Consider the following 14,740-nt stretch of genomic DNA (forward strand, 5'->3'; position numbering starts at 1 on the left):
CTGTCGGACTCAAGTCAAGTCTTTCTCCACTTGCACTCCAGTTGTCTACCTTGCCACTTCAGCCCCTGTAGTTCTTCCGTATACCAATGGGCCAATTTTGAAGCGGGTTGGAGAGGACGCAAGAGGAACAATCATGTCGAGTGCCCTGGTGAGTTTGCTGTTCCAATTCTCCACCAGGGCATCCACAGGATCACCATCAGAGCCAACACTAAATCCCTCCAAGGCTTCTTGAGATCCTATTGGATCCAATAACCTTCTCAGGCAGACCATCCTAATAGGTCCTTCGCCCCTGTGAAGGTGGGAAGTGATTGAGAGTCCAACCTTAACCAGATGGTAGTCTGTCAATTACAATGGGAAAATCACAGGATTCCCCACCCATGGAACACCACTCTGATCGTGGCCGCGATGAACTCCTGAGATGCTCCGGACAAATTGGTCCCGAGAAGTCTCCCAGCACCACAAGCCTGGGGGACTCCAACACCAAGTCTGTCAGCTCAGTTAGGGACTCTGTTGAGCAGCAGAGCGATCGGTACACCAACAGAAGTCCCAGTCTATCCCTGGTCCCCAAACTTAAGTACACACATTCGATAATGTCTGACACTTTAACAGGGATCCTGATACGGGAAAGGTTGTTCTTATAGACTACAACCACTCCACCTCCATGCCCACAGTCCCTCACCCTCTCCTCAACAGAGTACCCAGTGTTACTCTCCCCCTCCTAAATAAAGAGAATCGCCACATTAAAAGGTGCCTCTTCGCCAAGTTAGCAGAGGTTGCATAAGTGATGCATATGGAGGCAAAAAACCCTCAATTTCACATATATGCTGATGGGGTCTGACCTGTCAGTGACTGACCAGGAGATGGATCTTGTGGTCATGGTGGACAGCTCATTGCTAATATTATAATGCCATTATACAAAACTACAGTGCAGCCACAATTGGGGTACTGTGCACAGTTCTGGTCAGCATGTCTCCAGAAGGACATTGTAGAACTGGAAAAGGTGCAGAAGAGGGCAACTAAGATGATCAGGGGCCTAGAGCACCTTCCTTACAAGGCAAGGCTACAACACCTGGGGCTTTTTAGTTTAGAAAAAAGATAATAGAGTGGAGACATGATAGACATTTATAAAACCATGCATGGTAACACTAGAACCAGAGGTCATCCCATGAAACTGATTGACAAGAAATTTAGAACCAACAAAAGGAAGTATTTTTTCCCCACACAGTGCATAATCAACCTATGGAATTCTCTGCCACAAGATTTGGTGGCAGCCAACAGCCTGGATGGCTTTAAGATGAGTTTAGAGAAATTCATGGAGGACAGGTCTATTAGCAGCTACTAGTTTGAGGGCTATAGGCCACCTCCAGCCTCAGAGGCGAGATGTTTCTAAATACCAGTTGCAGGGGAGTAACAGTAGGAGAGAGGACATGCCCTCAGCTCTTGCCTGTGGGCTTCCCAGAGGCATTTGGTGGACCACTGTGTCAAACAAGATACTGGACTAGATAGGCGTTGACTGATCCAGCAGGGTTTGCTGGATCTATATTGAATTCTATAATTCTATATTGAATGGTATCATTATAGGCATCAAATTTGTTGGACAGATTTAAGGAAGTAATTGTAATGCATTTATATCAGTAGACACTAGAGTTGCAACATCCAGTCATATAAAATTGTTTTGAACAGTCTGTCAGAATACTTTGCTTGTCAAAAAAGATGCCACCTCCCAATTAGGCAATACACTTATAAAAACTATTTTGAGTATAAGTAATTTAAATGCTTCAGATTGCTATTACTTATATTAGAAGAGGCATTCCCACATGTGTGAGAGAGAAGGGATTCCTCTTCCAAGATGGGTGTCTGCTGCAACATGCAAGTGCATCATCTAAAAACAGAAAGCAGACAAAGTGAAGTTTCTAGATGCTGGAGGGCTTTCTGGAACCAGAGAGAACTTGCTGTTATGAACTTGAGTTGTGAGGATAAACATAGCCATTTACACTGCTCTGGCCACTGAAAGAAGAGCAAGGCATGCATTTATTTATGCATAAATAAATAAAAGAAACAAACTTCCCTGATGCAAGATATCAGAGAGAACCTTCCACAGCTTCCAGTAAGATGCATTTCTTCATGCAGATTCATGGCAGGTTCTTCCTAGGCAGTACTATAAAAAAAGAAAAAGAAAAAAAAGATTGTGCTGTTGAGTTGGTGTCGACTCCTGCTGACCACAGAGCCATGTGGTTTTCTTAGTAGAATACAGGAGTGGTTTACCATTGCCTTTCTCCCATGCAGTATGAGATAATGCCTTTGCTACTGCAGTAAGCATCCGCCTTCGGCACCTTCCTATATCGCTGCTGCCCAATATAGGTGACTACAAATATATATTTATTAGGCACAGTCTGGGACACACACTGGCGGGGATTCGAACTAACAGCTTCTTTTTAGTTCCTCTTGCTTCCTAGGCAAGCTGCTTCCTTGCTCTAGCCAAAATTCCCCCTGAAGCAGAATTCTTCATCAAGCAAAATTATTCTCCATATTAAATTTGAACAAGTGTTCACACTCTTAAATGATTGAAGAGGGACAACTGACTCTTAAAGGTATACTTAGACAGTTAACCGGATGATGGCATCATTGTCTGACATACAGCTACACATGCAGTACCTCTCACAAGCAGCCTTTGTTGCCAGTTTTCTTGTCTATCTTCTATCTATCTATCTATATAAAAGGCTAAGAACGTACATGGCAAGCCCCACCCACACAGTACTTTACCAGTCGGAGGTAATACAGCAGAATCAGCATGGTGATTGGGTAGTGGGGATTCCATATGCAGATAGGGAGGAGTTGCTTGTGATGGTTAAGGTCAACTGGAATGCAACTGTTACTAGTCGGAAGATGTACTTGATTGTAGAGGAGATAAGAAGATAGAGAGCAGCAATAGCGGCTGGTGGGCACTGGAGCAGTGGGGGCAGGGGAGATCCTCGTCACTGAGACAGAAGCCCTCCCCCGCCCCCCGCTTTCCTCCCGCCAGTGGGCTGTTGAGGAAAACAGAAAGAGCAGGAAAGCAGGGCAAAAGTAGGAAACACAAAGGTTTTGTGGGGTGGGGAGGAAGAAGGCAGAAAGCAAAAAAGCTAGTGCAGAAAGAAAGGGCAAAAGGCAGAAAAAGGGACAGAAGAGAGGGATTGCATTCCCCCTCCCACCAAACAAGCAAGCAAGTAAAACCACCCAGAGATGCACGATTTGGGCATTATAGAAATATGTCAAAGAAACAAACAAACAAATAAAAGATCAGACTTACCAGCAGTATACTCCAGAGCAGGGAGCTTCCTCCAGCCCCTCCTCCTCTGCCTGAAAATTCCTCCTTTGGTCTTACTGGCTGGAACACCTGCTACTCAAGCTACTCCAGCCAATCTGATTCCTAGGGAGCTCCTCTGGGCACCGCCCCCAGGAAGAAGGGGAAAATGTATTAAAATTATACTCCCTGGCATGGTTCAAGTGAGGGTGGAGAGATCTCTTAGGTGAGGGGGCTGTGGCGGGGGTGAGGGGATCAATCAAGTACTAGTGTGCAGATGCTCTGCATGGGTTAAGCTAGTTTTAAATTATTTGTAGTTTTCCATTGATGCCTTTAATTTGGTAGCAAAGCAACCTATTTTAAAATAGATTGACCCAAATGCAACCAGATTTAGAATTTGTTCGGTTGTTAAATTAATTTGGGTTCAGATTTATAATTTATGCAGAAACTAGTGCAAAGAGTGAGTTACGAAATGCCCTGGTATGAGTGCCAGTTAAGTCACTGACACACGTTGAAGACTTGGAGACAATCTGGCAACCTGCGGCCTGCTCAGTAGGTTTGCACCCTCCTCACAAAAAGGGTATTTGCGACAACTCAATCCACAACATGCAGGCTTCTTGGAGTTGTTAGGCTGTGGTGGAAGAGGGTGACCTTTGATCAGGCCCAGTTAAGATCCTTTTTAGTAGGGGTGTGCACAGACTGTTTGCCGTGGCTCAGTCCAAATTTGGACTGATCTTGGACAAAACTGCAGGTTTTCAGATTGGTCTGGTCAAACCCACTAGCTGGGCCATTCGTGTTGACGAACCAGCTTGAACCAGTTCAAAGTGGCTAGCAATTGAACCACTTGAACTGGCCTGGTTCACAGCAGACTGGTTTGCAATCAAACCAGTTCTGCCAATCCCTACTTTTTAAAATCTCACTGGTAAGTCCACAATTCTTTCCAAATAGATCTGGGAATCCCACCACTTCCCAAGCTCCATATTGAAATATGGGTTACATCTCTAATAATTAATCTGAGATCATTCTTTTGCCCGAAAATGAAAGGTATAAAGTTCACACTTTGCTGTGTTGCTATTTCTCACCCCACCCCATACACACTCTTACTCTCACTCTCTCTCAATTTAGAAAAATGTTATACTAACATAATGCCTTTGGATAACTATTTTCACTCTCTTCTAAATGTAGCATTGGGGAAACTTTGTCTTGATGCATTTACATTCTAAAAATACAAATAGACAAGGGAACAATCACCTAATTAAAGATATTTATGAAGAATAGATAGATAAAGTTGCAATGAAAAGAAGGGTAGATAAGGGAATCTGGCATTTGCCAGAAGGACCACTAGGTGGCTCTGTGTTTGGCTAGTATCTGCAGCACTGGCAGAGAGGAGGAGTTCTCTCTTTAGGACCCAGTGGTTGAGTAAGTGAGTGAGTGTAACTAATATTTATATACCGCTTTTCAACAAAAGTTCCCAAAGCAGTTTATATAGATATAAATAAAATGGCTCCCTGTCCCCAAAGGGCTCACAATCTTTTTTTTTTTTTTAAGGTTTTCTTTATTCTTCAGCATGGGAACAAGGCTTAATAAAGTGAAAGATTAAAATTCTAACGAATCTATTTTAATGTATTTAAATCTTAGCAAAATGTCTTGTAAATATGCAAAACATCATAACATCCATCATTTGGTGTAATCGACAATGAAGATGACTGTTCTTGTTTGATAACTAGAGGTGTGCAAGAATCGGTTTTTGCAATTCAATTTGACCTTGAATCGAGTTGCAAAAAACAATAATTAATCGAACCAAAAATTTGCAGTTAACCTATTGGGAACATGAATCACCCTGTTCCCCATATGTAGGTCCTAGGTACACCAAAGTGGGTTGGGTGATAGGACATGGTATGTTCTATCACCCAACCCATGAAAGAAACGTGCATGCAGTTGTGCATGCAATTGTTTTTTTTAAATTAAATCCCCCCCCCCAAAAACCCATTGGATCCAATGGGGTTTTAGGTTTTAAAAATAAATAAATACATCACCTGCTTTCCTGTTTCTTTTGTGGTTTGGATGGTAGGTAGCACCCATCACACCATACCACCCAACCCACTTTGGTGTCCCTAGGACTTACCCATGGGGAACAATGTGCAATTCAAGTTCCCCATTGTTCCCTATGGGCGAAACAAGCCGAGTGCACTGCACACATTTTGCAACCTTGCCTTGAAAAACAACACCACAGAATAGAAGTAACATACACAGTCCCTCCCAACACAGAACTCATTTTTGCAAAACACACAGTCCAAAGATGGCCAAAAAGAATCACTAACCCAGAATCCACTGCCAGCCACAGTACCTGAGCTTCAGTAACATCATTGGCACAAGTTGTTCTCTCACAGACACTTATAACTCTGTCCTTACTTGCAACGGCTGCCACAGCACAGCAGCAGCCTTGCAATGCAGATTGCAGAGCAGACCAGAGCAGTAAGTGAAGCACAAGTTAGTCTCAAGGCCAAACATGGAGCTCATCACAGTAATCACCAAGAAATATTACATACACAGCTGAGCTGCCACTGTCCATTTCTCACCACAACACCATCTGAAAAACAGGCCAGACCACAACTCAAGGAAGGAAGGAAGGTACCCAGGTTCTGCCTTTGTCAATCTGAGATCCAGCAAAACCAGATAGTTATAGCAACAAGCAATAGCACAGCATTATACTCAGTGCTAAGAAAAGAAAACCTCAAAATCAAACTTTCCTTGATTCCTTCTTCCTCTCCTGATTTAAGAGCTCTCTCTGCTTCCCGGTGCCTTTGAATACATTTTGAAATTCACTCCAAAAGTGTTCCCCCTTTTGTCGATCTGAGATCCAGCAAAACAGTTATAGCAGCAATAGCACAGCATATAATCAATGCCAAGAAAATAAAACAACAAAATCAAACCTTCCTTTTTCCTTTCCTGGTGTATCCTCTTCTTTATAAGGGCTCTCTCTCTCTCTGCCTCCCAGTCCCTTTGAATACATTTTGAAATTTGTTCCAAAAGTGACCCCTCCTCCCGCCCCCCCAGCCAATGGGTGCACAGTTGCCCATGCTAGAGATGTTAAGAAACCAAGGTTCATGCCCCAGTTTGAAGCCAAACCGCTTTGGGTTGCCACCAATCAAGTCTGGCAGTTTGAGTGTGGTGCTGGGGCTGGCGGAGGAGCTAGCTGGAGCTTTAGAAGTGAGTACAGCAGGTCCTTAATGCTCACCCACCAATCCATGCAGCTTTCTGCTGTGGCGGTGCTCCCCCCAGCAGCCCATGCAAGGTACCGGCATGCACATGGCGTCCGCACATGCACGGAAGCCATGTGCATGCCAGCACTGTATGTGGGCTGTTGGGGAGAGCGCCACTGCAGCAGGAAGCTGTGTGGAATGGAGGGCAAGCAGGTAAGGACCTGCTGTACTCACTTTTAAAGGTCCTGCTCGCCACCTCCACCTCCCCCATGCCACGCTCGAACTGCCAAACCGGGGCACACACCTCAGTTCATACACATTTCTAGCCCATGCCAACTCTTGATTTGAATGACAAGCCAGCCAAGTAGCAAGGAGATTTCAAGCCAATGCCAGAAAACCAATCCAATAAAATGCATTGGCAATAAAAGCCAATGCCAGAAAACCAATCAGAATAGGGGGGAAGCCTGCCAAAATGGCCGTTCAAATAGTGCTAATAGATTTGCACATAATTGGGGCTGATTCAGTTTAACCTCGAATCAGCTCCTTCATTTAAGGGGCAATTCAATTTGTGGTGAATTCTGTGAATTGCCTCCAGTTCGGTGTGAATTGAATTGCACATCCCTAATGATAACTCTATTCCAGGGGTGGGGAACCTTGGCCCTCCAGCTGTTGTTGGACCACAACTCCCATCATCCCCAGCCACAATTATTGTGGCTGGGGATGGTGGGAGTTGTAGTTCAAAAACAGCTGGAGGGCCGAGGTTCCCCACCCCCGCTATTCTTTTGTATTGTAAAAATTCAAAAAATAATTAAATCAATCTTTTACAACTTAACAAAATAAACCATCTTGGATTGTATTAAACTCATAGGATTCTTGGAATATCTTTTTAAATATTAGAGATTATTCGTATTGATGATTTTTAAAAGGTTATCGAGTCTATGTCCAGGCAATAAGCTTCTGTAGTTAAATGACTAAGATAAAAGAGGTACTTATTTTTGTGATATAGTAATAACTGATTTGAGGAAAACCTTTGAATTTAAAGCAGGCAATTCAGAGAGTTTGAGAAAGAATATTTGGTGCTGGGCCTGCAAGTTGTATATTTGTGACCCTGAAGAGGCTTAAGATTTAAGAAGGTTGATTAATGGACTGGAGGTTAGGGCCAGTGTGTGACCTTTACACCTGAAAGGTTATCCAAGGCTGCTGGATCTTCTGTCCAAGTGTTTGGATTGCTGTACAGGTTACAAGGTTGGATTGCTGTACACATTGCAAGGTTCTTGCAATTGCTGCTGAAAATAGCAGCTTACATTGGGTTTTTTTCCTCTGAAACATGTAGTACAACTTAGCCTATCCTGACATCATTACACTGTAAACTTTCCTCACATTCAGCAGTCAATGTTGTGGAACAGGAGTGAAGAAATGCACAACATAATGACATCAGGATACTGAGTAAGTTGTACTAGAAGTTTTTTCAGCAACAACCCTGTTTACCTTGTAATGTTTAATTCTGCCCAGATGTGGGATAGTGCAAGATAGTGCAAGATGCAAGATAGTAAAGGACCCATATAGTTACATGCAAATGATCGGTAACCTTGTGTGTATGGACATTTGTGTTATAACACTTGTTTAAGATGTTTAAATAAGATTGTCCATGTTGAAGGGTGTTCTTTCATAAAACAGGAGGGGTTTTTAAATCTATATTTAACGTGATGTAATTTGTGTTGAAAATGTTTCTATAATAGCCCTGTATTTATGAAGTCGCTCTGATTGTCCCGTTCCTAAAATCTATAGCCGTTGTCTTTTGCTAAGGATCAAAATTATTAAAAGGTAAAATATTTCTCTGCTTAAACTGCAGTTGAATTTATTCAATCTAACAGCTTGTCTCTACCGTTTATCTCGCTTGCCTCCTCAATCAGTTCTAACTAATAGCCTTTAAATTTTTCTGTTCTCCCCCCATCCCCTTTTCCTGCCATGTTCTTGCTCCCTATAGCGCTTCAGCATGGAAGGAATCTCAAATGTCATTCAGAATGGCTTCCGTCAAACGTTTGGAAACTCAGGTGGAGAAAAACAGGTGCTGGGCTATCCTCTGACTTCTTTCCCCCCCTTGTGTCCTTTTCTGTCCTTTGTATAAATCATGGTCTTAAAATATAGGATTTTCAGACATCCATAAAGAAATGGGGGGACATGCTCACCTGCTTACTCGCATCTTCTCTCTCTTCAAGGCTATTATCTGTTTGTAGCTTTCCTCTGTAGTCAAAGACTAGACAAGCCTTGATATGCACCAAAACAGCAGTTTCCCTCAGGGATTCATTTAGCTTTTAAAAATAAAATGTAGGCATCAGCATAATATATACTTGGAATGACTGAGTGTATAAGAAAGTAGCAGTAGAAGGTCATGTCAGCTTAAATATTTCAGTCCAAGAAGATAGAAATGAACAAAACAAGCATATGGTAAATAACTAGCATTTTCCACAGGTTAATGCTTATTCTTTTTTTACGGGTACTAAAAGGCAGAATTACTTCTCCAGAACTGCATGCATTTCCTTCATTGTCTTTCATATTTTCAGCAGCCAGTTGTGTATAATATTTTGTGCAATATATCTCAGAAGAGATATTTTGGATAAGCAATATTGATGCTAATATAGTTAAATAGTGTGTTTTTACACCCCAAAGAATTATCATACAACAGTTGTACATTGCTACCATAATGTTATAGGTGATTTGCTAGACTGTTATATTGTTCGGCATGTACTGCCATGCATGGTGTTTATCAAAATCTCGTACAGTAGTGAAGGCAGACATATCCTGCAAGTGTTAACACTGGTTTTTATTGGTGTTCTTGTAAAGGTAAAGTTGCACTGTCGAATCGGTGTCAACAACTGGAGACCACAAGCCATGTGGTTTTCTTTGGTAGAATATGGAGGGGGGGGGGCTACCATTGCCATCTCCCGTGCAGTATGAGATGATACCTTTCAGCATCTTCCTGTATCGCTGCTGCCCGATATAGGTGTTTCCCATAATCTGGGAAACATACCAGTGGGGATTCGAACCGGCAGCCTCTTGCTCACTGGGCAAGTTATTTCCCCGCTGCACCATTAGGTGGCTTTGGTGTTCTTGTACAGATATGTTTTGTTTTCATCAGGCTTATGGGCAGTACAACTATGTAAATGCGCACATAGATTACATTCTCCCTAAAGATTAGGAGGTAGGTTTCAACTAAATGCATGTTCATATTTTTAAAGTCTATAGTGGACTTTTACTTAAATCTGTGCATATACATTGGCTTTACGTAGATGATACCCATCTCAGAGTTCGGGATTTTATGCTTAATGATGTGGTAGTAATTGGGCAGTTTCTTTGTGCTCTTATAAGCAGCATTAATCATGTAAATGTCTGAATGAGTAGCTATTTAGGGCAGTTGTTGATGCAGTGAGAGCTGGAAGACAAGATACCTTTGTTTAGTTCTGGACCTGAAAAGGCGGACAAGCATGATGTTAAAGTGTTGTGATAATCCGGATCTTCGTTAGCGCTAGATAACCTTGAGACCATGACTTGGAGTCTGTGAATCCAGAGGATGTCCATGTACCTGAATGGCAAAGTAGGAGTCTCCTGGTCTGTGAGCTGCCAACCTTCCCAGAGGAACCCAGTTTCACTGTACTCAACCAGTCACATGAAGTCATGGAGCTCCTTAACATACAGGGGTCCTGCATGTGTGCAGGAGTTGCATGTGGATATTTGGCTGGATCCAGTGAAACTGGTGCATGCAGATTAGGCCCTTCCACTGGAATGAATGACGGCCTCGCAAGCAGAGAACACTCTGCTTGCATCAGACCCTCTATGCCAGTTATCAGTGCCTGATGTGAAGCATGAATCTAATCCAGTGATTCTCAAACTTGGGTCCTCAGGTGTTATTGGACTTCAACTCCCATAATCCCCAACCAAAGGCCACTGAGGCTGGGGATTATGGGAGTTGAAGTTCAATAACACCTGAGGACCCAAGTTTGAGAATCCCTGATCTAATCCCATTGTATTCTGATATGGACAAAGTTTTGAAAAGAAAGGTTGTATAAGCATTTTTGAGCAGGGCTTGAAGTTTCTAAGTATACAGTATTGTAAGGGATACATACTATCTATATATTTAATTCTCTTACGGCTGACTGAGGAGAGAACTGCATGGGGATGCGTGGGGATGTTTGGCAAGCTCTGCCCCCGCTGCAGCCTGTCAAGTCCCACATATTGAAATTTAAGCCAGCTGAATTCCTTGCTCTGTTGGACAATAGATCCCTCTGTCTTTGTATGTAAATGAGGAGACAAAAACCCATAACCAATGAAAAGGCAGGGGCGGACTTGCTGCTCAGCGCCTGGACAGACAACGGGCTTAGGAGGCGACATGGCGGCGGCATAGCTGCCCAAAAATGGCTTCCTGGCTGGCAGGGAGGGAGCCATGTGGCGGGCAAAGCCCTGCTACTGCGCTTCTCCCCCTGCCACCACGGGCTGAGGAGGACGTGCGGTGGCAGCAGGGGGAGAAGCGGCTTGGCGGGGAGTGGGGGAGAAGTCCCACTGGTCTCAGGAGGGAGGAGGTGACAGCGAGCCCGGGTTGAGGAGGCCGCTGTTGCTGAGCTGGCTGGTGGCCTGAGAAGAGGGCACAGGTTAAAGAGGCAGCTGTTGCCAGGTCGGCCGGTGGCCCAAGGAGAAGTGGCTGCTGACGGGCCAGCTGGCAGGCCAAGGGGGAGCAGCTGCCAGCAGGCCGAGAAGGAGGGCCAAGTTGTGGGGGGAGAGCGTGAATGAGAGGGGTGCGGGGGGGAGAGCGGGGATGCCACAGGCTTAGTGTACTGCTGTGTGGGTTCAGCTAGTATTCCCTTATTTGTTACTGCATCTGTAGTTTGCTGAATAACTATTATACTAGTTTGGTAGCATGACTTGGCTTGAGTAGAGAGATCAGATGCCTTTTTGTGTCCTTTTCTGGTATTTTAGATCATGTGATGCTTGCAACCACAGTTAGGTGCACTGTCTCATGTAGCAACCGGTCAGTTATTTAGTTTATTATATATTTACTGCCATGGGACTGCTATTTGGATTCTGATTCAGACACCAAATAAAATGTCCTGAGCTGGCACTATTTGTCTTCCCAGAATGCATTGGGGAAGGATGAGTCATGTTGCAACATGTGGCTCATCATTGCTGTTGCATTCTGGAAAGGAAAGTGGTGCCAACAGGGAGATGGGTGGGCTGTCTCTTGCTGTCTGCTGCTGCAGAGCTTTTTTCTGCTTTAAAAACCAAGATGGCCTCTGCTCTCAGTAAGCTCTCTGCACCCTCAGATTCCCAAAGCACATTCAAGGTGGGCTCCCAGTCTGCTGAAATCATGCCGCCACCCCGTTTTGACTCATGATGAAATAGCAGCAAAAATGTAGGGGCATCTTTATAATTTGCAGCAAATAGTGCTGCTTGATTTCAAAAATTCCTTGAGTTTGACTGTGAGTTCAGAGCTATCCAGTTCTGAGGCTCTACAAAATCACCATATGCCAAACTGAAAAATAACTTCCGAAAAGAACACTGAGCCACATGATGTGCAGTGCAATGTCAGCGTTGCACCTTGACTGGCACTGCTGCACACATTGCCGATCACCCTGGTAGTGCTGTGCAGTGTTCTCTCTAATTTTTGTCATCTCTGTGCAGAATGAGTTTTGTTCTGGACAGAAGTATCAAGGCAGTGTGAACACATGCATTCAGAGCAGGACCTTTCTGATTAAACCTGAGCAGGATCTAAAATTAACTGAGCGCACATTTAAAAAATGTGTGAGCGCGTGTGCATGCCTTAGAGGGAACACTGGTGCTGTGCAATACGGCAGTTGCACAAGTACTTAAAACAAGGCACCTGCAACTGTGCAGCACTGTTTACAGTAAAACAGCTGTAGGCAATTTGTCTTACGTCTTTGCCCTCTTGCACAGCACTAACAGGACTGCCTGTACCATGAGCAGCAGTGCTGGCAGATTGGCAATGCTGGCCTTAACGTTGCACATCGTATGGGCCACTTTTTAAAATATACTTTTAGTCTTTTGATTTATGAAACTTATCAAAACACCTTGAGCTGAATATGGAAAATGTAAGCCCATTTATCAAAATAAGTGTACTTGCTAAAAGCAAGACTTGAATAGTCTGTTTTTGCCATTATAAATAGTACTATTATCTTCTTACCTTATTATTACAAATAGAGATAAGGTGTATAATAATAACAGAACCCAACAAAGAAGTAGGAAAATAGAAGATATTTAAGAGCTGAGGTAGGCTACTTACTATACACTGTATATTTTGAAGTGTAAAAGCTACTTGCCTTTTTACCAGCATCAATAGCTGCAGTAGAAACATCTAGCTGCATGGACAGCAATCAAAGCTAAATAATAATTGCGCAGAGTGAAGGGGAGGAATTTACTAGGTCTGGACCCACTTTGTCACTGAAACATTTGTCAGTCATGATGACTTAGCTTAATCTTTTCCTCCACATGAGAAGCTATTCTGTTTCAAAATTTCTTCATGGCTCTTTCTCCAAACATTGCTTGTAATGTTTGTAATGGCGGTTGCCTGAAATGATTGTCACAGGAATTTGTCCACATTGGGCAACAACCAAATATGTTCCATTGAAATTAATAGGATTTAAGTTAGTCGTGAATAACTTGACTCATAGGACCGCTTTACACAACTGCCACCAAGTCAATAAGAAAGGAGCCAGGGCTTCCTAGAGAGCATGTTCTCCCATCATGAGTGATGTCTGAAGCCACCAAGTCCAGTTTTGTGGCTGGAGTTACTAGCTTCTTACCAACTTTGTCAAGTCAACTTCAATCCTTGGTTACAAATCATGGATTGGTCAGTAACTCTGGTCACAAACCAGACTTGGGCAGCTTCAGATGTCAAGCCCAGTTGGAGCACATGCTATCTGAGAACTTCTGGTTCCCACCTCACCAACGGCAGATGTGTGAAGCCATCCATTGTGTTCAAATAGGCTCAGTCATGACTAGCTAGTCTGATTGTGTGGATAGTCTTGGGCAATCCACCTCAAGTTCTTTTAAAAGTAGGTGGGGTATACATTCCTAAATCCAGTAAGTCATTTCATGTGATGGTCATATATTATAGGCACTGTATGGAGCAGCTGCCATAGGAAACCACTCCAGTGACCATAATCTAAGAAAATGTGGTGGTCTGCAATCATTGTACAATAACAAGCAAATAAGAGCATGGGCCTGTTCATAAATAAAATGTAAATGGTTGGTAATAGATGTTTAATAGATTTCAGAGCTCTTGTCTTTGTATTATTTTGTATCTAATAGAATATTCAAAAAGATGTCCACAGAACTTTTATGCTTATGTTGAAAGGAAACAACAATAAGAGATGGAATCTGAGTTTTTAACATGTCCTAAAATCAGTTCCACAACTATTTGCAGTATAAAGAAACAGCATACATAGAGTATGCTGACATAGATCCTATTGGTTCTTTGTTAAATGAGTATGGGTTATTCATTGTCCACTTTAGTTGCAACTCATTCCATAGAGTCGCTCCAATCCAGGTATATTTAGTGGAGTATTAAATATTCCTCATGATGGGGAGAGATGATAGACATGTTCTTGGACTAATCTGGGAATTTTTCTACATAATTGGCAGTTTTAAAAAACTTGTAGATTTAATTTGATGTACAGTTTATCAAATCAAAAAATAATACCATGCACAGCATTTCATTAAAACTCTTCCTTACTGTGCAGAAAATATCTGTAAGGAAGAAATTATTTGGAACAGTTCAGATAAAGGAAAAATGTATCTATCTATATAAAATTATCTAAGATGTACCTGTGGCTAATCCCATGCGTGGCAGCTCTTGTGAGAATTCGCAAGTGAGCTGCCAGAAGGGGGAAAGTGGCCAGTGGGCGGGGGAAAGAAAGCGGCAGGCAGCTGGGGGGGAAAGGTGAACAGGTGGGTGGGCAGGCGGTGGGAGAGGGAAAGAAGAAGCAGCAAGCAGTGGCAGCAACTGGCCAGGCGGAGAGAGAAAATGGCAGGCAGGCAGTGCGACCACGACCATCCTCCTCATAAGGAGACTGGCTGAGCAGGCAGCAGAGAGGGTGGTGCAGCCTCCCTCTCCAGGCCCACCTGCCGGCCAGATGACAGGTCGGACCATAGTGGGGTCAAATGAGGCCTCTCTGCGCCTGTGCAGAGAGGTGAGACGGCCAAGCAGGCGGAGGACAGGGGTACGCAGCCTCCTTCTCTGGGT

General features: G+C 43.4%; 1 protein-coding gene across 2 annotated transcripts in view; it reads left to right on the plus strand.

Annotated features, from left to right (window-relative positions):
- Positions 1 to 14,740, plus strand: part of FEZ2 (fasciculation and elongation protein zeta 2) — a 73,372-nt gene that overhangs the window by 24,808 nt on the left and 33,824 nt on the right. The window contains exon 6 of one of the 2 annotated variants that reach the window (XM_053303083.1): positions 8,474 to 8,554. The exons of the other annotated variant lie outside the window; for it this stretch is intronic. Coding sequence (XP_053159058.1) covers positions 8,474 to 8,554 — 81 coding nt within the window. The remainder of the gene's footprint in view (positions 1 to 8,473; positions 8,555 to 14,740) is intronic. 2 annotated transcript variants of the gene reach the window in all.

Source organism: Hemicordylus capensis, chromosome 1 (assembly GCF_027244095.1).
Source record: "Hemicordylus capensis ecotype Gifberg chromosome 1, rHemCap1.1.pri, whole genome shotgun sequence".
Taxonomy (NCBI): Eukaryota; Metazoa; Chordata; class Lepidosauria; order Squamata; family Cordylidae; genus Hemicordylus; species Hemicordylus capensis.